The sequence below is a fragment of the Poecilia mexicana genome, unplaced genomic scaffold (assembly GCF_051168715.1).
Source record: "Poecilia mexicana isolate PSO_F unplaced genomic scaffold, ASM5116871v1 scaffold_1, whole genome shotgun sequence".
Lineage (NCBI taxonomy): Eukaryota > Metazoa > Chordata > Actinopteri > Cyprinodontiformes > Poeciliidae > Poecilia > Poecilia mexicana.
The window spans coordinates 2,983,660-3,004,708 of NW_028263370.1; the positions used below are offsets into that span (position 1 = coordinate 2,983,660).

Sequence of the window (21,049 nt, forward strand, 5' to 3'; positions counted from 1 at the left end):
AACCAGGTAGCGACTCTGACAGTCAACAACTTGATTGGTTGGTTTGATTCTCAAGTCGTTTTTCAAACAGGAAGATTGCTGGCGTATCGCCTCCCTCCTCCGTTTAGCACGTAAATATCCACCTTTTTGTAAGAGCAAAGCAAGCATGACGCTACCTAAAAGGTTAAAGAATGTGCATTTGCATCAACCACTTTGCCGATATTGAAGATGGAAAAGGTCCACTTTGGTTTCGTCTTCTCTTGGTGTTGCATTTAGTCTGTTGGACAAACTAATACGGATTTATACTAAATTAATAAATTGTAAGAGTTATCTCCAGCTGGTAAGATATTAAATGTTCAGAATATTTTGACAGAACCCCAGGTCAAAAACTCTGACCTATCTATCCCCTTTTACTGAAACCTTTTATGAAATCGTTGCGAATGAAAACGGCACAGTGGCTTGTGAAAAAGAAAATACGACGACCGAAATCTAGTTTGTCATTCGGTTTAATTATCTGATTCCTTCCAGCCTCTGGTCCGTCTGAAGGCCGGGCCCCGCATCGGAGAGGGCCGTGTCGAGGTCATGAAAGAGGGGAAGTGGGGCACGGTGTGTGACCACCTGTGGGACCTGAACGCGGCCAGCGTGGTCTGCAGAGAACTGGGCTTTGGCTCGGCTAAGGAGGCGCTCACCAGGGCTCAACTCGGACAGGGTAAGCAATAACAAGAGACGCTTTAACCTGTGCATTCAAAATGCTGTTTGAGGTTTTTCTGATGCTTTCAGAGATACATTTCACTCTCAGTTAGGTTGGCTCAGTTATCTCTCAAATGGCAAAACTGACCTACATTCCTTCTGCATCTGCAGCAGGAACAAAGCAACTGAGTGATTTAGACTAAACACCTCACAGTGCAACTGAGCGTTCCCTAAGTTCGCTCCTCCATCTCCACGCACTTCTGAAGACAAACAAACGCGGTGGGAATGATTACAGCTTGATCTCTGCTGATTGTTGAGGAACTCTCCCCATGACCAATTATATAAAATGTAAACTAAGCTAGGAGGGTCCGGGCAGCAAAAGAACGGCATGCGTTGTTGTCAAAATAAACTCGACGGTTGAGAAAAAGCTCGCGCCGCTTTGAAACCGGGACGTCAGGCAATCAGTGGCGAGCAGGAGCAAACATTCGGACGTAATTTGTTTTGGGTTGAGCTTTTGTTGTGGGTGAGAAAATGCATCCTCCGAGCCGGCTGTCTTGGAGTCGAGTTTTTTTTCCCTCTCAGCAGTGAGACCCCACTTTCTCACACTCATTTCCAGCGGTTCTTCTCGCAGTCAGTCTGTAATCACGTTCATTTCCTCCCATTATCTTTCTGCCCAAACGAGCACTCAGCATGTTCTTTAATAGTCTGGGTGAATTTCCTTCTCTCTACTTTCCTTAATGAAATAATTCTTGGAAAGCATGCGCGTGCTGCTTTAAATGCTGTATTATAAAACTAGGTGGCATGGTCAGGGTGACGGAACGGAGCAACGTGGCTTCAAGCGTCTCAAGCTTTTTTTTTTTTTTAATCTATAAGAGTTAACGTAAAGACGGGGCTGCGCAGTCAGCGGAGACAACCTGACGCTATACACTTGGTGACATCATCAGCTTTTTAAAGCCTAATTACAGGGCTTTAAGGGGCTCCTGCCTGGGCTTCGCACACCTACACAAACATAGACTTGCTAACAGATTTTGCTCCTTTTTTTTTTTTTTTTTTGCAATTTGGGATTTATTTTGGTTCTAAGAAGCAGAGCGTTCTAAGACTCAGAGCCACATCAGACATTCATTTGTGTTTGCAGAGCCATTTCAGGGTCTTTCATGTACGCTCCAAATGGGGCAAGTCCAGGATTTTCTGAAGCGCTAGGGAGTTTGACTTGAGGACCTTTTTGACTCCTACCGACCACGTCTGCCCTGATATTCCCTCTATTTCATTATTTGATCACTTGTAGGTGGTGCATCTCACATAACCACTGGCGTAGCGTGCAATATAGGTAACAGAGTTTTTCCTGTTCTATCCAGTAAATCATGCAGCTTTCATTTTTACTTTACCCTAAAACCAACCATAATTTTTGACAAGACCTCTTCCAGTTTGACAAAGTTAGTACCTTCCACAAAAACACTGCTTCATTGAAAGAGTTGCTACATATATTTTACAGCAAGGGTGTTCAAAGTGTGACCCTGGGGCCATTTGTGGCCCTCTGGAAGAATTTGTTGACCACCACCAACCACAGTTCAGGAATGAAGAGAATTCATCCTGCAGGCTCAGGAGCTTGATGCAACTTTTTGATTTTAACAGACAAAAATAAAATCTGAAAATATTTTCTCATGGTACAATATAAAGTATTTTGCTTTAATTTTTTTTCCATTTAAATTGATCAAACTTGGCTAAATACAGCAAATACTGACCCAGGTCAGACAAAGGACAAAAACAAGCATAAAGGAGAAGACAGTGGACGTGAAACATGCTGGGAAATTATTTGCCCGTCTTTTGATTGATGTTTCTCATCAATAATAATCATTGGAGAGATAGAAATAGCAAATAGTTTAAAAAGAAATGCATTCTTTCCCATTTTATTAATATATATATAGTGTCCCTTAATGACTTATGGCCCTCAAGCAGAAGTTTGCAAAGAATACGGTGCAGTTTTAGAAATAATACAGTTGCTTGAGGTCTTCTGGCTTTTTTTGTTTTTGTTTTTTAAGTCAAACAAAATGTATCTGTTTTGCTGATTAAAGGTTTTTGACCATAAGCAGTTGTGATACAAAAAAAGCAGTAGATGTAAGCAGTTCAAAACAACATATTTTTTTCTTGTATTGGGCATTAATGTTCTCCTGCCAGGACCTCAAACACCTTCGCAAACTTAGACGTGCTAACAGACAGACCTTCCTTCATTCTGCAATTTGGCATCTGTCTGGCTTCTAGAAAGCAGAGTCTTTCTAGAAGCCAGACAGATGCATCTAGAAAGAGAAAGTCTGCATGAGGTGAAGAAGAGAGTTTGATTTGGAGACGTTTCACCTGCCACTGACTGTTCCCTTCACGTCCCCTTTTCCATCATCAGCGTTCGATTGTTTGTGCGTTTTGCATCAAATACAAATAAAATCTGCAGATAATTTCTTACTTTACTTGAGTTTATAACCAAATCCATGACACTTAGGAGGAAGTGTGCTTTGTTGAAATGCTTGAAATAGTAGAAGTTTAGTTTTTTTGAGAAGCTGATACTGGCTGAGTAGAGGATAGGAGTTATTTAAATGAATACCTTTGAATCTCCTGCTTCTTAAATATATTAAAAAAAATAAAAATTAAAGATAATAAGTATTGTTGCTATAAGTTATTTTGCGCTTAATTTGGAGCGTGGATAAAATACTAAATGTGTTACTTAGAGGAAATAGAGTGGATACAAGAAAGTGTGCAGACACCGTCAAAAATGCCAAGATAAATAATTTCATAACTTTTTCCAGTTTTTTTGTGACCCCATAACTTGTAACAACTTTACTGAACACTAAACTGAAATCTCTTAGAACCAAAATAAAGTAATCAAAATAATCTGGTTGCATGCTCTTAAAAACCTACGATGTGGCTATTTTCAGTATTGCCCATATTCAAGTTGGTGTTAAGTAGAAGTCAGCATGTACTTACCGTCAGTTAAAATGCCTCTAAATACTTACAAATGAAATTCAGCTTTTTGAGTTAAGCTTTTTCCTACAACGCCTCTCACAGCAAAACAATAGTTTTTACGGAGACGTCCAGAGCATCAAAGGGATTTCTGTCTGAAACGTATGAGTCAGCTAGAAGAGCACAAAGGACATTTTAGCTGCATTATATACACCGAGGACGTAGTGAAGCGTCATCATCAATTTGAGAAAACATTGTTGCAACACAGACATTACAAAAACCTGCAGCAACATTAAAGGATCTGCGGGAACGTTTGCCAAGTTATGAGTCAAGAGGTTGGGTGGCAAAACGTAAACCTTTTCTTACAAAGAAATACGGTTAGAGCTTGGTTTAAAAAACAAAAACAAATTTGCAAAAGCAAGTGAAAAGTCTACCAAAGGCTTGCTGGAAAATGTATTATGGTCTGGAGAAAACAAAGTCGAGCTTTTTGGCAATAATTTCTGGAGGTTTGATGGATACAGGGGCGGGCTGGGGTTGAAATTCAGCCCAGGAGTTTGGTTTGGAGAGGCCTTTTATCCGATTGCACAATGGATGAAAAATTAAAACAGCTTAATTTTAAAATAACTTTATTATAGCAACACTAAGTTGTTGTTTTTGTTGTTGTTGTTTTTTCAAAAATCATCAAACTACTGTGTGTATGTATTTAATAATAAAATAATAATAAAAACAAAACAAAAATTGATTACATAAGCAGCTTATAAAAATCAAAGCAAATGGCAGGGAACAAAAAGACAAAGCTATACAGACCTATTAAAATTATGAAGAAAAAATTAATATTTTTTTTTTTAGATTGCTTAGAAAGCCGTGGTTTTTGGACCACAACCCTTTGATCCTAAGAGTTTAATATAATCCCTAGGAAAGACGTAAGGCCAGCCCAGTCCTGGACCTCCACCTGGTTCTTCTTTTGATCAATTATGACCCACTTTCTTTCATAGTGTTAGTGTTAGTGTGGTCACTGTCATTTTTCAACCCCATTATGGACACTATTAGGTCTCCATGAATATGATTATAAAGTGTATTTCTAAAGAGACAACTGCACTGAACCCCAATGAAAACCTCACGGTTATCCCACTAAATATTGACTTCTGAACCCTCCCTGAGTTAAAACATTAGTTTTGTTGTTTCTTCATGAATATGAACTTGTTTTCTTTGTATTATTTGGGGTCTGAAAGCACTGCATCATCTTTTTTTATTATTTTGACCATTTCTCATTTTCTGCAAGTAAATGCTATTTTTTTATTTATTTTGGAAACAATGTTCATTTTCCTCAAACATTTACCCACAAAGAGTAAAATCAGAGAAACTGATCATTTCAAGTGATCTCTTCATTTGTTTTCCAGAGCTGTGTGTTTGCTCTACCCTAAGCAGTTTGCATGTGAACTCTGTCTTGTCTCTCCCCCGCTCCTCCTCAGGTACCGGTCCCATCCACATGAACAGCGTCCAGTGCACGGGCAGAGAGAGGTCTATCCTGGATTGTGTCTACAAACAAGTGCCACTCTACACCTGCAAACACACCCAAGACGTAGCCGTCCGCTGCAACGTCCCCAACACCGGCATCCAGACAACCGTGAGTTGAACGCACAAAGACGCGCTTCTATGTTCAAAGTGCCTGAGTGTCTCTGCTCTGAAACTGCGACGACGCTCGCTCCTCTCTGCGGACCCAGATTCGTCTGGCGGGCGGGAGGGACCGTGGAGAGGGCCGTGTGGAGGTGCTGATGGAGGTCGGAGGAGCGATGCGCTGGGGCTCGGTCTGCAGCGAGAACTTTGGCCTCAACGAGGCCATGGTGGTCTGCCGACAGCTCGGCTTGGGATTCGCCTCCAGAGCTCATGAGGTGACTTCTAGTCGTTTTCTTTTTCTGTCTGTGAACTTTTGTTCTTTGTGTGCTCTCTCTCTCTCTCTCTCTCTCTCTCTCTCTCTCTCTCCCTCCATCTTGCTGTTTGTATGACTGTGCTGTGTTATTACTGAGGCCTGCAGTAATTACAGGCTTCTCAAACGTCCACTTCCAGTGCGCTGAAAATAAAAAAGGGAAAGTGAAGTGAAGAGAGATCGGAAGGGGGGGAAGAGGGGAATTCACAGAGCAAACAAACCCAAAATAGAGCGGTGCATGGAAACGGCAGACCGAGTGTATTTTGGGGGGGCGGGTAAGGGGGACGGATGGGGTGCTGCTTGGAACATTTAACAAGCAGTTTTCAAATTGTGAATAAGAGTGGAAAATGTGATAATGTGTACTGATAGAGCCCGTAAAAAAATGTGTTCTGGTGTTTATAGTAGAGCCTACTGTGTGCGTCTCTGCACCACATTCTTCCTAATTGTCCCGCGTTGTTTTTCCTGAAGGGCTTAAGCGTCTCATTATATTTGTGCTTGAACGTGCTCTACTTTCCTGTGTTTTCAGGAGACCTGGTTCTGGCCGGGATCCTCCGACGCCAGGGACGTGCTGCTGAGTGGGACTCACTGCACGGGCACCGAGATGTCCGTCCAGCAGTGTCGCCGGAACGGTCAGGTCTACTGTCCCCGAGGGGGAGACGGCAGGGCCGCCGGAGTGACATGTGTGGAGAGTGAGTCCAAACCCAGCGACTTCATTTGCAGCAAAGAGACTGTTAAATAAAATTCTAGCAAATGCTATACTGCGTAGTTTATTTACAGGCTTTGTGGGGAACTAGTATTACGTGAGACTGGTACTTCTGCTTCGTAGCTGTTTGTCTCCACTTGCTGGTAAAGTGTTCATTTAAAACCACACTATAAATCTATCCCATAAGTCTGGCACTTTTCTTAGTCTTTGATCTTGAAAGGAGATGCACCGATCAGAATTTCGGGGCTGATTTCCGTTCTTGTGCCGATACCAATTTCGGGCGTTAAGCACAGTGGGAACACAAGCAATGGAGCGAGATGTGTGTGAGGGACACAAAGCAGGGAGTAAAACAAAGTCAAAATCACATTTTAGTCTCTCTCTAGCAACTTATTTGACCGCCTAGCCTAGCACGGCTAGCGTTACCAAAAGTGTCCCTGTGTGTGCTGTAGAAAACGTCTCCCTACATTAACTCTTGGATTTCCAAAAGGCTCCCAATGTCTAGGACAGTTCTGGAAAGACAGAGAAACATTGCTGTGCTCCATTCATATCTGCTGAAAGTCTGTCTCTCTCTCTCTCTCTCTCTCAGTCTCTTGCCGCCGTGTTTCAACACGTCTTAAAAAACATAATTTCCTTTTTAATTGCGTCTTTCTCGTCTGTGCTTCGTCTGACTTCATCAGAGCCTCGATGATTCAAAGTTGCAAACTGAGCCTGTTAGAGCCTACTTTGGTGCATTCACTGACCTGCAGCGCTGCCAACTGCTCTATATTAAGAGCCGTTATCAGAGGTCCAAAGAGTGTGTGGTCCGTTAAACTTTCATGTTTAAAGTTTTCTTACATCTGATTTGATTTTTATTTTTTTTTTTTTACTTTTTGGTTGACTTTGGACCCTACCACAACTCACAGTGAAACATCAACATATAATACCATTTATTTGTATAAAATCAACAATAAAAAAGAACAAATTGTTCAGTGATATTAGTAACGGTAGCGAGTCTTCCCCTGGTGCTGGTCTGATTGCTGCTGGGAGGAACTGGTGAACGATGACTGGGTCTGCCTGTGAGCGCCTTGTAAGTGGCCGAGGCGATAAGCTAATTGTACTGCCAGAATTTTAAGAACGATGCATCTTTTAATTTTATTATGTTATTTTGGGCCGCCGTAAAGCTTTTACTAGTCTGGTCTGGCTCCCCCTTTAAAGATTTTCTGGGGGCGCTACCGGTCAGAGCCTCCAAAGCTCCCCACTAACGCCAGAAAAAGTCACTAATTGTGTGTTAGAAGCTATTCAAATATAGCGACAATCTCGCTGCAGATGACCACACTATGCACTCTGTTAATCCCGCTGAAAGTCTTTCCCTCTTGCAGTTTGAACGAACTGCAACCAGTTTTAAAATGTCTTAGAAAGCGCAGTTTTCTTTCAGACAGCTTTTTCAACATATCTGCTTCCTGTGGCGTCACCTTAAACACTGAAAACGGCCAACTTTGTCTTCCTCTGACTGCAACAGCTTGGACTTTGAGCGTTGATGTCACCACAACCTGGTAGCCTTATTATGGTGCATATACTGAAACTGACTTTTTTTGAGTTTCCAACTTGCTGTCAACACTTCAGGGTCAGTCAGGCTGAAAATCCTCCATCCTAACACCAGCTGATTCCCAGAGGGTGGGAATTTTATTCCATGTTACTCCAGCAGGTGGTGGGTATTATATTCACAACAGCTGGAAAAAAAAAGGAGACTTTTCTTCAAATTTTGACCACATTTTAACCTCTTGAATTTGTTGAGATCGTTCACAGGCAGAAAATCAGAAACTTTCAGATCTTTCAACACGTGATTTAACTTCAACTCCGATGTATCATCTGGTGTTGTGTGTCAGTGTGGCAAACTAGAAAAATGTTTAGAAACAAACACAAGGATTAGATTACATACATATAGGACATTTTTTTAAGCAGCTAAGCACAACATTGAATGTCTTCTCGTTTTGAACCTGAACGATTTCCCGCAGCCGCTCCCGACCTTGTGGTGGACGCCCAGCTCGTCCAGGAGTCGGCCTACCTGGAGGACCGGCCTCTTCACCTGCTGACCTGCGCCAACGAGGAGAACTGCCTGTCGTCCTCCGCCGCCAGGATGAACTGGCCCTACGGACATCGCAGACTGTTGCGCTTCTCCTCCCGCATCATGAACATGGGACTGGCCGATTTCAGACCGCGAGCCACCAGGGAGAGTTGGGTCTGGCACCAGTGTCACAGGTGAGGACGGGACGGAGGCTCCTAGAGCTCGTGGTTTAAGAGATGCTTCGATTCTCTGACGGATATTTAGATTTGAATTAAAAAAAAAGGTGCCGTTTAAGGTGAAGTCGTGCCTTTGCATTCGGCCCCCCCTTTTCTCTTTTCTTGCCACATGTCTCTGAAACATGTGGCAACTCTGGAGCAGCTGCAGAGACCAGCAGCTCAGGTGGAAGGGGGAGAGGGTAGGGAAGGTTTGTTGACAGGGCAATCTCAAGTTGTGCACGCCACAAATCTGGTCCTTAAACTAAAGTGGCAAGAAAACAAAGAGCTATTGTTGGAAGAAACTTTACGAAAGAACATAACGTCTGGTCGGATGAGACCAAAATGTTACCACGGTGGCCAGGTTTTGTGTGGCTGAAAACTTGGTGAAACATGGCGGTGGTGGCGGCATCATGGGGGCAGGTAAACAGGTCAGAGCTGATGGGAAGATGAACGGAGCTAAAAACATGTCAATCCTATTAGAATGTTAGAATGTTAGAATGGCCCAGTCAAAGTCCAGACCTCAACCCAACTGAGAATCTGTGGCAGAGTTCACAATTACCGTTCTACAAAGTAAATACAAATTCACACCACATTGTTCAGATTTGTATTTATTCAAAATTCAAAGTCATTCATCCTTTTATGTCTCTTTCGTGCCACACATATGAAATTCTACTTAAATACGTTAAAGTTTGTGGTCTTAACCTTCCAGCTCTGCTCTGAGGCTTCGCCAGCTCCATGTAATTCTGGACAGCTGTGAACTAAACCTCTGCCATCTTACATGGATGGCGACACAAGATTTAGAAAGTGAAGTTGACATCCTTGAGTGCAGCATAAAATAGACTACTACTGTCTATAAATAGTAATCACCCTCTAAATGTCTGTCATTTAACAAACACAGATAAAGTTTACAATAAACATCCTTGTTACTGGCTAACCCAGTTGTTACACTCGTGACCAGGACCTACGTCACAGACGGCCGGGTTCTTATCGCAGCAGCTGTGGTTCTGTGTCCTAGAACAAGGAGGACGACCACAACCCAATTGCTACCTTCTCCACCAGCAAACACAGGGTTTCACTCGCAGTTCTGGTAACTTTTTTGCTTCGGGTATTGCTCTGCGAGGCAAAGAAACGCGACTGGAAAGTGAAATCTTCCCCTTTTTCCCAGGAGCCTCTTCCCAGCTGTTCATCACGCCCGTCTGACACCTCCAGGGAACCGCAGCCGCATTTATGGCCGTCATATTTCATCTAATATAAAATCAAAAAACTGAAAAAGAAAGACACAGATTTTTTTTCACGAAGGCTGTTCTGACTTCCTTTTTATAACTGTGATTTATTTATTTATTTTTTTCGTGCTTCCAGACACTACCACAGTATCGAGGTGTTCACCCACTACGATCTGCTCACCCTCAACGGGACGAAGGTGGCTGAAGGTCACAAGGCCAGCTTCTGCCTGGAGGACACCTACTGCCCCGATGGTGAGCTGTGACCAGACGCAAAAAAAAAAAAAAAAAAATCATCCCTCTCAGAAACAGAATTGAGAGGGCTCAGATGGTTCAGATTAAGAGTTCTTTGGTCTTTTTTTAACACTTTCATGCATGAATTATGATCCTTTGTGTCAGGATTTTTTTTTTCCTTTTTTTTTCTTAAGGCATAAAAAAAGGTAGGAAAAAAATTTGTAAAAAATAAAAAAATATATATATATATATTTTTTTTAGGTGATCAATTGTAATTTTCTCCAAATACAAAGATGTTATTGGAAGAATACATCTGTAGTGTTGGTCTTTAGGGGTTATCTGATGTCACAATATATTTTTTTTACCGTCTACAGCAGAAGGAGGGACCGGGTCGGTCGGCATGCTTTTTGTCTGTCGGCCATATTGGATTTAACAAAAATAATTTCTTGCATTTGCAGCTGATGGCCAGTAGTTGATGGTGTATTTTATGATGCATTAGTGTCCACTTCAGTGGTCTGTGTGCATTTATAACATAAAAATCCACAAGAAGCACAAGAAAATGGCTTTTAGACAGCTGCCCACTGTAGTGACCACTATGCATGAAAGGGTTAAGCTCTTTCCGTTATTTCCGGTTCTCGCCTTTTTCATTCCCTCTCTCTCCAGTTCTTGTACTTGAACATTATTCCATATATTGGTAATGAGAGAGGACAAGTAAAGAAAAACTGCACAGCAGATGAACAGTGAGGTCAAAAACCCAGCAAAGATCTGACGTCCACATCGTCCTCCAGGTGGTCCTCCTCTTAGTGCCGAGTTTGGAGCAAAACGCTCTTTGGGAATCTCCTACTATTTTCTTCTGTGTTTGTCAAACTCGCATGCTGTCTAAATATGACAAAGGTATTTAGATAGAAAATGAAACAAAATATGTAATTGTGACAAATGGGTCATTACAAGGTGCCCAAAGATGTGCTTTAAAAACTATTCTTTGCAAAGCCGTCTGGTATTTGATGCCAAATCACTGGTTTATCCCTCGAGGTTAAAAGCTTTTTATGTGTGAAATAATTACACGTTGGAGTTAGGGAAACAGAAAAGAAAAAAAAACATCAAAAAAAGATCTTAGAAGTAAAGTTGTCTCGAGAACTATTGTTCAAAGCCACTTCAAAAGATAAAGAAGGTTTGGGGGGAAAAAACTGTGATTAAACACAAGAGAGCTTATATAAATCATCTATACAGTAAAGACTAAGTTGCTACAAAGGGGGGAAAAGAAACAGCATTATACTCATTATGTAAATCTTTCACTGACTGCAGATCGTTCTTATTCTTTAAAAATTCACACCAGTGACTAACGCTGCACTGCATAGACGTAACATAGATTATGTCCCATATTTTTTGTATTTTCTACCCCTTTAGGTATCCATAAGCGATATGCTTGCTACAACTGGGGCCAGCAGGGCATCTCCGTGGGCTGCTGGGACACGTACCGCCACGACATCGACTGCCAGTGGGTGGACATCACAGATGTTCGACCTGGTGAATACATCTTCCAGGTCAGTCCGGTTAGAAAAGTACACAGAACAACATCCTGCGAACGACCAGTTTGGGGGAAAATCTGGAGTTTTATTTTGAGAAGAGCATAAAGGAAGTCTGTATTTTCCTTCCTGTTCCTTTCTTCATCCATCCATCCTCTCTGTTTAACACCTTACCTCATTCAGCAGTTAATTTGCGTGTTTACACGTTCAAAATGGGCGGCAAAAAGAACAGGTGTGACGTGAAAATCCTTATTTTTAATCTTCTTGCTGAAACATCATCAGTGATCTCGGCAGCGAGGTCCCGCGTCGGGCAGGAAAGTGGAGGGGGGGAGAAAGCGAAAAAGTAAACCGAGCATTTTGTGTTTCGACATCTCAAGGCACACGTGAGATAAAAGCTGCGATAAAAGGCTGTAATTTTCGCTAAATGGCTCTTGGCTGGCCCTCCAGTCAGTCAGGTGTACAGCAGCGACGCAGCCTTAAGGGTGTGTGCGTGTTTAAGAAAAGTAAATTTAGTCAAGATTTATATAGAAAGCAGACCTACTGTTAGTCCGCCCTTTATAGAGAGAACAAACCTAGTGGCGGTGGAAAAGCTCAGTCAGCACATTACAGGTTGAAACGTGAGCTCGTCCACATCTGCGCCCTCTCTCTCTCTCTCTACCGAGACATCCGATCTGCTGCGGTGACCTACTCATCCCTCCTGCATCTCTATCATTTAGTCTATTTATTCTCAGCAGCATCACCAGGACTGTGTTTACAGTTCTTCTTTTTCTTTTCTTTTCTTTCTTTTTTATTCTGGTTGTTTGTGCTGAATTCAGATTGTTTACGTCTTACACGTGTGAGATCTGCTGCGCTTGGCAAAGCTCGACCCGGCAGAACCGTTTTGTGGTCGCGAACGCAGATAAGCTCCCCGTAACTTTGCGAGAAGCGAGCGCGCGAAGGAGGGGGGCGTAGATCCTCGTTCGTCTTTCACGCAGCTGGGTGTTTCCGCGTCTTTACCAGCAGCATACATTTACGCTGATGAGTCACGTCCACCTCGGCCCCCGGTTTGCACTCGCATCTGAAAGACCAGCAGCACAACCTTCCCAGGCTTTTTTAACGCAACAGCGACGGGACTTTCATTGTCCTTGTAAAACAGCTTGTGGCCCCTTTGTCTCACATTATTACAAGAGCTTTTAAGAAAGCCTTAACTGTCGCGAAGCTGAAGCGTTTTACACCCAGGCCTGTAAACGCGCGATAAGAAATCACCCTCCGCTGGCAAGCGCTTGCACACGTTAGCAGATCCGGTTCACGTTCCCAAAAAGACGCTGCCTGAAAGTTGACGAAGAGAATAAGAGTTGCGAATATTTTCAATCCTGAATCCTGAAGCTGTAAATATAAATAGGACCGCACAATTTAAACGGTACATAAAACAAAAATTAAAAAACTGGGCCGCTTTAATGAATATGTGGTCAGGTTATCTGTTTGATGTGTGCATAAGGAAAGTTCATTTTCTTATATATGGGAGGCAGACAGAGTGGAAAACAAGCCGCCATGGCAACCAACCATGACTGCAGTCTAATGATAGGCTGCAAACTCCAAACCATCATCTGCATCTCTGGGCTTTTTTTTTTTTTTTCTGCAACCCCCTTTCCCTCTGCAGAGATAACAGTGGAAAGTGATGTCATCCGTCGTCTGAGTTTATACATTCGATGCCATATAGAAAAGCAGAAAACAATAATCCTGTGGTTTCTCGGTCCGGCGAGCTGTTGTTCCATAACCGTCCAGAGAACTGATTTTTTTTCCCCCACACCCCCAAGTTTTTTTCCCTTCATTTTTTTTTTTTAAAAGGACAAAATGTACAGTTTCGTTTTGTCCAGAGCAAACCATGTTTTCCCATGTGACCCTGGGAGCCTTGAGGAAGCCGCTGAACATTTTCTCACGTTACAGCCACGAGCTTCAATGTGTTTGTAGTACGGATTGTACGTGTAAAGCCAAATCTTAAAATGGTGACATGTTCTTGTCCACGTCATCTTTTAATCCAGCGCTGTCGACCCCTTCCAGAAGTCACCTAATTGGTAATATAATCTTACTATAAATCCAGCTATTGTGCGAAGACCAAGGCGCACAGAGAGAAAGTTGTGGTTAGCTTGCAGAACAATACTCTGAAGTTTGAACATCTCAAAGAGTCGCTGTTAATCCCATCTTCTGAAAACTGCCAAATCATGGCAGCATTAATCGGAGAAGCAGCCATGTGGTTTCTCCGGAGAGAAGAAAGTGGGGGAATCTGTTTACAAGACAACCATTTGGTCGCGCACTCTACAAATCAGTCATTTATGTGAGAGTGGGAAAGAAGGAAGTCAATGTTGAAAGAGAGCCATAATAACTCCTGTTAGGGCTTGCCACAGCAAACATCTGGAAGAAGGTTCCTCTGATCTAAAGGAGAATAAGCCTGAATGCTAAAACAGTATGGAGTGGAAGACTACAACTGCAACACACCATCCCCACGAAGAAGCGCAGAAATGGTGGCATCGTTCTGTCGGGACTAATTCTTTAGCAGCGACGAGACAACTCATGAGAGTTGATGGAAAGATGGATGGAGGGAAATCCTGTTGGAGTGCTGCAAATACACACCTTAGCGCAACTGAGAAATTGTAGCAAAATTGACGTTCATGGGTGATCATGATCGCAATTTCTTTCAAGAATATTGGGCAAAATCTTCAGTTTCTAAATTCTCGCAGATGTAAATGCAACAAAAGCTGGGAGCACTGTACTGATGCAGGGGGGAAATCCATACACACACCACATGTCCCTTAGTAAAACACTTTAAAAACGTCAACAACTGTTTGTAGCCATCGTTTTTTTAGTGTGTAGCATTCAAGGTAGCATTCCTAAACTATATAAGTGTCCCACACTTTTGTAACTTTGCTTGACAATTTTTCTTAATTATTTGTATTTTTTCCAAGCTTGCTAGCATATGGCTTATGATTGGCATTAGATACAAGTACAAAAAAATCTCACGCCACTCAGACAGCCGAGGTGCCCCTTTTTTTCCCACTTTGCCCCCAAAATGTCTGCGTACGCCACTGACTGCTACGCACCACTTTGTGTTAGTTTATCAGATAAATGATAACAGACAAGATGTAAAAAAAAAAAAAAGTTCAAGTTTAATGAATGCTCTCTGAATATTTATCTCTCCGTTCGTTTCTCTTCCTGCGCAGGTGGAAGTGAACCCCTCCCTGGACATGGCTGAGTCTGATTTCCAAAACAATGTGATGCGCTGCCGGTGCAAGTACGACGGAGCACGAATTTACCTCTTCCGCTGCCACGCAGGTAAGCGTAGCATAAAAACCCCTCGCCTACTGAAGTTCTTGTGCTGATTATTTTCTTTTTTTTTAATCTCTCGGTTTATTCGTTTCTCATCAGCTGACGCGTACAGCGCCGAAGAGGAGGACTTGTTCGACCACCAGCGTCAACTTTCTAACAACTTCTTGTGAATTAGGGAACATGTACATTTAAGAACTGTACGACTCTTTTCCAGGCCTCAGAAGTCAGGCGGCGAAGAGTAAACAACAGTAAATCGGAAAAGCTGAGGCAGAGGGGGAGAAAGTGAATGGAAGGAAAGGACAGAAATGGCTTTTTTTGTTTGTTTGTTTGTTTGTTTGTTTTTAGGGTCCTGTGATAGATCGTTGTGAGAAGATTTTGGTTTTTGTTTGAACATTAAATAGGAATAAAGAATACTTGTAGAAAGAGAAAGGGATGCAGAGGAAGACAAAAGCCGGACCATGATTTGTGATAAAACAGTTTACAGATTCAAAAAAACATGCCTTTTTTTAATGAAATGTTAACGCCTTGTTTAAATCATAACCACAGTTATAAGTAGTGAGACGAAGGCAGACGAGGAGAACCTGCATCGTGCACCACTCAATTGTCCACATATTTACGCAAGTAAACAAAACGGGCTTCCAGTACGTTCACCGTCCACGTAACAACATCCAGGATTTACTGTCAGAGCTGTGTGTTTTTCTTTATTTTAGTTTTCATTTAGATTTTATTTCATCTCATGGTGCTATTTTGCTTCTGTTTTAAATAAATACTGTAATGTATTGCAAATGTATTGTCATGTACAGTCTTATATTACCTCTCTCAACTATTGTTCTTCAGGTTCTTTAATTTATGCAGAATTTTAATGTACTTTGAAGTTGAAACTTGATTGTATTGTTAATTTTATTATGACAAATACTTCCACTTTGTTTGATCTTTCCTTGTCAAACACAAGGGAGCAACATGAGATCTGGTTGTACCATTGCATCGAGCTTCAGAGTACTTGGTAACAGTAGCGAAAGAATAAAAGTCAGATTTACAAAATGTCTGATCATTTCAGTACTGGTTATTTGTGGGCAGGGCCCGAGACTGCCAGCTAAAATGAAAGAGAAATAAGAATAACGTTAAGAGTTTTCAGTTAGGATATAGAAATTCTGCAAGCTGCCTCCAAAGACGTGTTGATTATTATTGTTTGTTTTTTTTTCCTCTTCTTCAATTTTTTACCATTCACAACCTAAATCTATGAAACTGTGCTTACTTGGGCCGATACATGTATCTTTTCCTTTACTTCATTAACTTTCGCCACAGATTGGGACTCAGACAGTCAGAGGTGCAACATGGTGTCTCATTCCTCGCTCCATTTTTTTTATCGTCACTGACTCAGCTCTTCGAACCACAAGCAACTCGGAGTTTTTTGCTACGTCTACGTCAGATTACTGTGGGGAAAAACAGAGCTGGAAACGTAGAGTTAAAACCGAGTGGAGAATAAAACTTTGTTATTGTAATTTTTCTTGAAGAATCTGCAGGGCCGACCCAAGACTTTTTGGGGTACTAAGCAGATTTTTTTATTTGGGGGGCCTTCATACCAACATGTCCACACCAGATGCTTTATCATTCCTAAGCTACTCTCCTAGATTGTGTTTAACACATGTAACATCATTAGCATCGTTTGTAATTAGCTCACATCATACCAGTGTTATTATGGTTACTGATTTTAATCTTATAGGAGTAACAGACTAAAAAAAAAGTTATTTATATTAAAATTAAAATTGGTTAAGCTAAATGAAAAATAAATACTTTATAGTACAAAACACAGGGTGAAAATACCAATATAAATTATCAATATTATTCTTCCATGATGCCTCCCCTATGATATATATATATATATATATATATATTAGAGAGAGAAAGAAAGAGAGAGAGAGAGAGAAAGAGAGAGACATCATGGAAAAATAATATTGATAAAATAATTTATATTGCTTGTTTCACCCTGTGGTTTGTTCTATTATTTTTCATTCAGTTTAACAAATTTTGATTATTTTTTCTTCAGAATCGGAAGCGAAGCTGGTGAGGCAGCAGCGAGCTGGGATTGCGCAACCTCTGGCTAACTGCGCTGCCTGCCATTGGATGGGAGCATGTTCCTCCTGACTGTACGTCACCAATAAAATGATTAAAAATATTTAATATATAAACTGATTTTCCATCATTTATCTTATGTACAGTGTTTTTTGTCACCAACTGTGTGTGTAACGTGTTTCGTGTGCGGAGGAGCGATCAGGAGAACAGATTCAGGGTGAGGCAGGCAGTTCTCTTGCCTCATGGCAGGGGGCGCTCATGATCCCAGACATTGGTCTTATGACTCCACCTCTGCAGAGGAAGAGACAGCGAGCTAGCCACAAAGTAAATAAGTGCAGATATATTTAATGTTTTCTCCCTTTTTCCGACCTCAAAATGATATGACTACATTTCTGCAGTTAAACATTTTCTAAAGTGGATTTTCAGTCAAAGCAGGAAATAACTAGAGTAACATCGGAGCCAAAAGGTTTGCTTCAAACTACAAGACAGAAATGACAGGCTTTGTGGATGTCCTGCTAGAAACTGCCTTTTCTGCTTTTCTTGCCTCTTTTTCTCAACTTATGTCGAGGGTAGGCTTGGCTTTGGATGAACTGATATTTTTGTGCAGAATGAGTGGCGCATGGACTTCATTTATAAGTAAAGGTAAGACGGCAATAACATTTTTTGTTTGTTTAGTTTATTAATGAATTGTGCGTTTCGTGAGCTATAGTTTGTATGTGTAAAGAATGCAGAAAAGAAACATAACCCGCAAACTTCTATGTTAGATTAGCTAATCGCAAAATAACACCCGCGCCATACGCACAATGAGCGTACGTATAATGAGTACGCCACTCGCGCCGTACACATATTATTAGCTTGACCTGCATTGCCTTGGCCCAGTCCAGGGAATTACACAACCAAATAAACCTACAGAGCAACCACATTTATACCAACATTAAATATTAAATTACACATAAGTGTTATATTAATGGTCCCTGTTTATTCGTAATTCAAGGTCTGAGATCTGCACTGAGCTTTTTGAGCAAAAGGGGAACAAGGCTGGGAGAGATTTAAACGTCACAAACAAACCAAGGTTTTAAGATCTTTTAAACCTTACCGACAGCATTTTATGAGAACAACTGCATAATTATTGGAGAATTGTTTAATTAAAAGACAATTGGATCAGTTTGAAGGAACCATGTTCAAAGTCAGTTTTGTGTGTTTATAGTGCTGCAGTTGGTATGAGGTTATTTTCCTGCAATGCTGAATTTGCTGTAAACATGTCCCCATGCTGTCCAAATAATCCAGTTATGGACTTATTCCTTACAGGAAGGGAGTGTGATTTGTGTTTCCCTCCACTGAGGGATGACCGCTCAGCTCCTTCTAATTAGGAGAGAACTTATTGAGGGATGTGCTCTTTGTTTAGAGGAGGCATTTTGTTGTGACCTCTCATTTAGTGAAAAGTCCTTTCTGGTCAAGATTTGTTCCTCACTGTCATTTCTCACTTCAGAGAAGACACATTAATACTTACTTTATCAATAAACTCTATTAATTTGCTGCATTGCGGCTGTTTTGCCATTCATCCCAGAACATCATTTGTTGTTACATTCCTCTGTTTACACCATCTGGGGGGGATGTAACTGTGCTATAAAGGTGAACTTATAGCTTGGTTCTGTGGCGAGATCTGAAAGCTGCTGTTCACGAACACTCTCCATTTAATCTGACTGGAGCTTGAGCTGTTTTGCAAAGAAGAATGGGCAAAAATTTCAGCCACTAAATGTGCAAAGCGGGTAGAGACAAACCCTAGAAGATCAGCAGCCAAAGGTGTCTCCACAGAGCGTTGGCTCACGGGGGCCAAATGCTTTTCCACACCCCATCTTCTGTTTTTTTATTCGTTAAAAAAAAATTTTTGAACCATGTGTATTTTTTTCTACTTCTTCGCAGCTGAATACCACTTTGTGTTGGTGTTTCACATAAAATTCCAATGAAATATGTTTTATGTTTTTTGGTTGTAATGTGACAAAATACAGAAAAATCAAAGGGGTTATGAATACTTCTGCAAGCCGCTGTAATTGTATTTGATGTGGCAGAGCCCCTAAAACAGCTCACTCTGAAAGGAGCTCAAAATGGACTAAAATCTCATTATCTAAGAATGTAATGAACAGGTTTTGTATAGACCAAAGACCTACCATAACCTGCTCTAGCAAGCACAATAGGTCGCCTCTAATAAAGGTTCTGCTTTTGTGCACTCGCGCTAAAAACAGAGGACAAAGAAACACAAAATATAAAATAAACGTCTTCGCTAAAAATATCCGTTTGAAAATTTGAAAAGGGAATCAGATGACGTAAGATAAACTTTCTGAGTGTTTGCTGCTAGGATACACAACACCCTCCTCCTCCAGGGGTCATTTACTGTTCCGGCACATGAGATTACTCCTTTATTTAGACCCTGCCTCATTTCATTTGCTTTATGAAACACGTTTGTACTCATTGAGCAGAGCTTGCACTTGTGCTCACCACTTGCTCAGTAGTGGTTTGTGTTGTTAATCTAATGATTGTGTACGAGTCTCCCAGTACGCTCCTCTGCGGTACCTCCTCGTGAAGCCACAATAAAAAGCATGACATTGTGGGCAGGGCTTGGATCTCACACGATGTTGGTTAACGAAAAAAAAAAAAAAAACTAAAAAAACACAGCTTCTTGCTCTCTGTATGTTGCTAAGCCACAGGGACAACAAACAGGGCGGTCGGCTGAAAATTTGTGCAGAAATTGAGCAAATACAACTGTGCGCTCGAGGACGATCCAGACTCTTGTCGTGTGTCGTTCTTGAAGGCGGAGGCCGGTTCTGTCAGAACCGCATCTGTTTTCCAGAAACGTTTTGAAGATCTAACTCTTTGTGCTCTCTTTTAAGTAGCTTACCGTTAGTGTTGGTATTGCGTGCATTGTTACTTTCCCTGCCAAATGGACTCACACCCTCTAAAACTTTTCACTGACATTTTTAGCAAAGGTTCACACACAGAATTGGAAAAGTGCAAACAAGCTGACACGTGACTTAGCTACGAATAAAAGTGTGAACAGCTTGTGGCGAATCTTGGGCCAGGTTTTTAGTCTGGCCCAAGATTTTTAATTGGTTTTAGGTGTAAGCCAAGTCTAAATGTGTAAATGCTCAGATTTAAACCGTTTCCTTAAAGCTGATGCTCGTTCTGGAAACTGTACTTCTTTCCCACTTTCTCCAACAGGTTTTCCATCTGTATTGAACTCCATTTTGATGCTGCCACCACCCTGTTTTACTTTGGTAGATGGTTTTAGTTTTCTGCCATACCTTCCCAAAGTCTTGCAAACGGAACTTTTTTCTTGCCACTCTCCTAAAATGATTTTATTTTTGCACACCTAAGATGTGCTTAGTTTCTATCATACTTCTGTGCAGGGATCCGATTTCAGAACTGAGTTGCTCCCACAGATTTTCTATTTCTGTGTAAAGAAGTTGAATTCACTTCCTGCCGTTTTTTTATACCAATATCCTCCTGGAAGTTATTTTGTTTTTCTGAATTTGCCTGAAAAACTCTTGTCACAGTGGGTGTCTGACAAACTCACAATAGTGAAGCAATATGGTTTCACTATTGCACTTCTTTTATGAAACATGCTCTATGTAAACTCATTTAAAAAGAACTTAATTTAACTTTTTTTACACATCTGAATAGGTTTCAGTTTTTACTCCAGTTTGTCTACAATGTTTAATTTAGAAAGCTGCATCTGTTCATTAATGTCATAATGGAGTAATTATGAGTGCAGGCAATTGATATCTTCCATTGCTGTGTCTTATTTAGGTAGCACAATGTCAGTTTTTATTAATATTAATTCCTAAAACCTACTTATAATAAGAAGAAATGTGTAAAAGCAGCATATGATGCAATTAAGAGTTTTATGTTTCCATATCCTTTTGTATTATTTCCAAAACCAGTTGATAGTTTCTGTAAAAAGTAATTGAAATTCAGGAATCAATCACTGTTTACTTCCTTAAGTGAAATAAAACTTGCGATGGCTGCTTCCATGTCTCTGTTTTCATACTTTATCTGTGTTTTTAAGTAAATTACAATCAACAAAATCTGCAGTTTGAAACTGAAAAATAATTGGAGAATGTTCTCACCAGATGAAATTCTGTTTGTTTCTGTAGAAACAAACTACTTCTAATTCAAACATACTGACCCA

General features: G+C 41.1%; 1 protein-coding gene across 1 annotated transcript in view; it reads left to right on the plus strand.

The window, feature by feature from the left end:
* The window catches only part of LOC106903633 (lysyl oxidase homolog 4), a 31,193-nt gene extending 15,362 nt beyond the window's left edge, over positions 1 to 15,831 (plus strand). Inside the window, exons 7-15 of the mRNA XM_014967576.2 lie at positions 508 to 688; positions 5,091 to 5,245; positions 5,343 to 5,510; positions 6,072 to 6,234; positions 8,243 to 8,486; positions 9,867 to 9,982; positions 11,369 to 11,505; positions 14,685 to 14,796; positions 14,890 to 15,831. Of these exons, the coding sequence (XP_014823062.2) occupies positions 508 to 688; positions 5,091 to 5,245; positions 5,343 to 5,510; positions 6,072 to 6,234; positions 8,243 to 8,486; positions 9,867 to 9,982; positions 11,369 to 11,505; positions 14,685 to 14,796; positions 14,890 to 14,960 (1,347 nt within the window). The 3' untranslated portion in view covers positions 14,961 to 15,831. The remainder of the gene's footprint in view (positions 1 to 507; positions 689 to 5,090; positions 5,246 to 5,342; positions 5,511 to 6,071; positions 6,235 to 8,242; positions 8,487 to 9,866; positions 9,983 to 11,368; positions 11,506 to 14,684; positions 14,797 to 14,889) is intronic.
* The last annotated feature ends 5,218 nt before the right edge of the window (positions 15,832 to 21,049 follow it).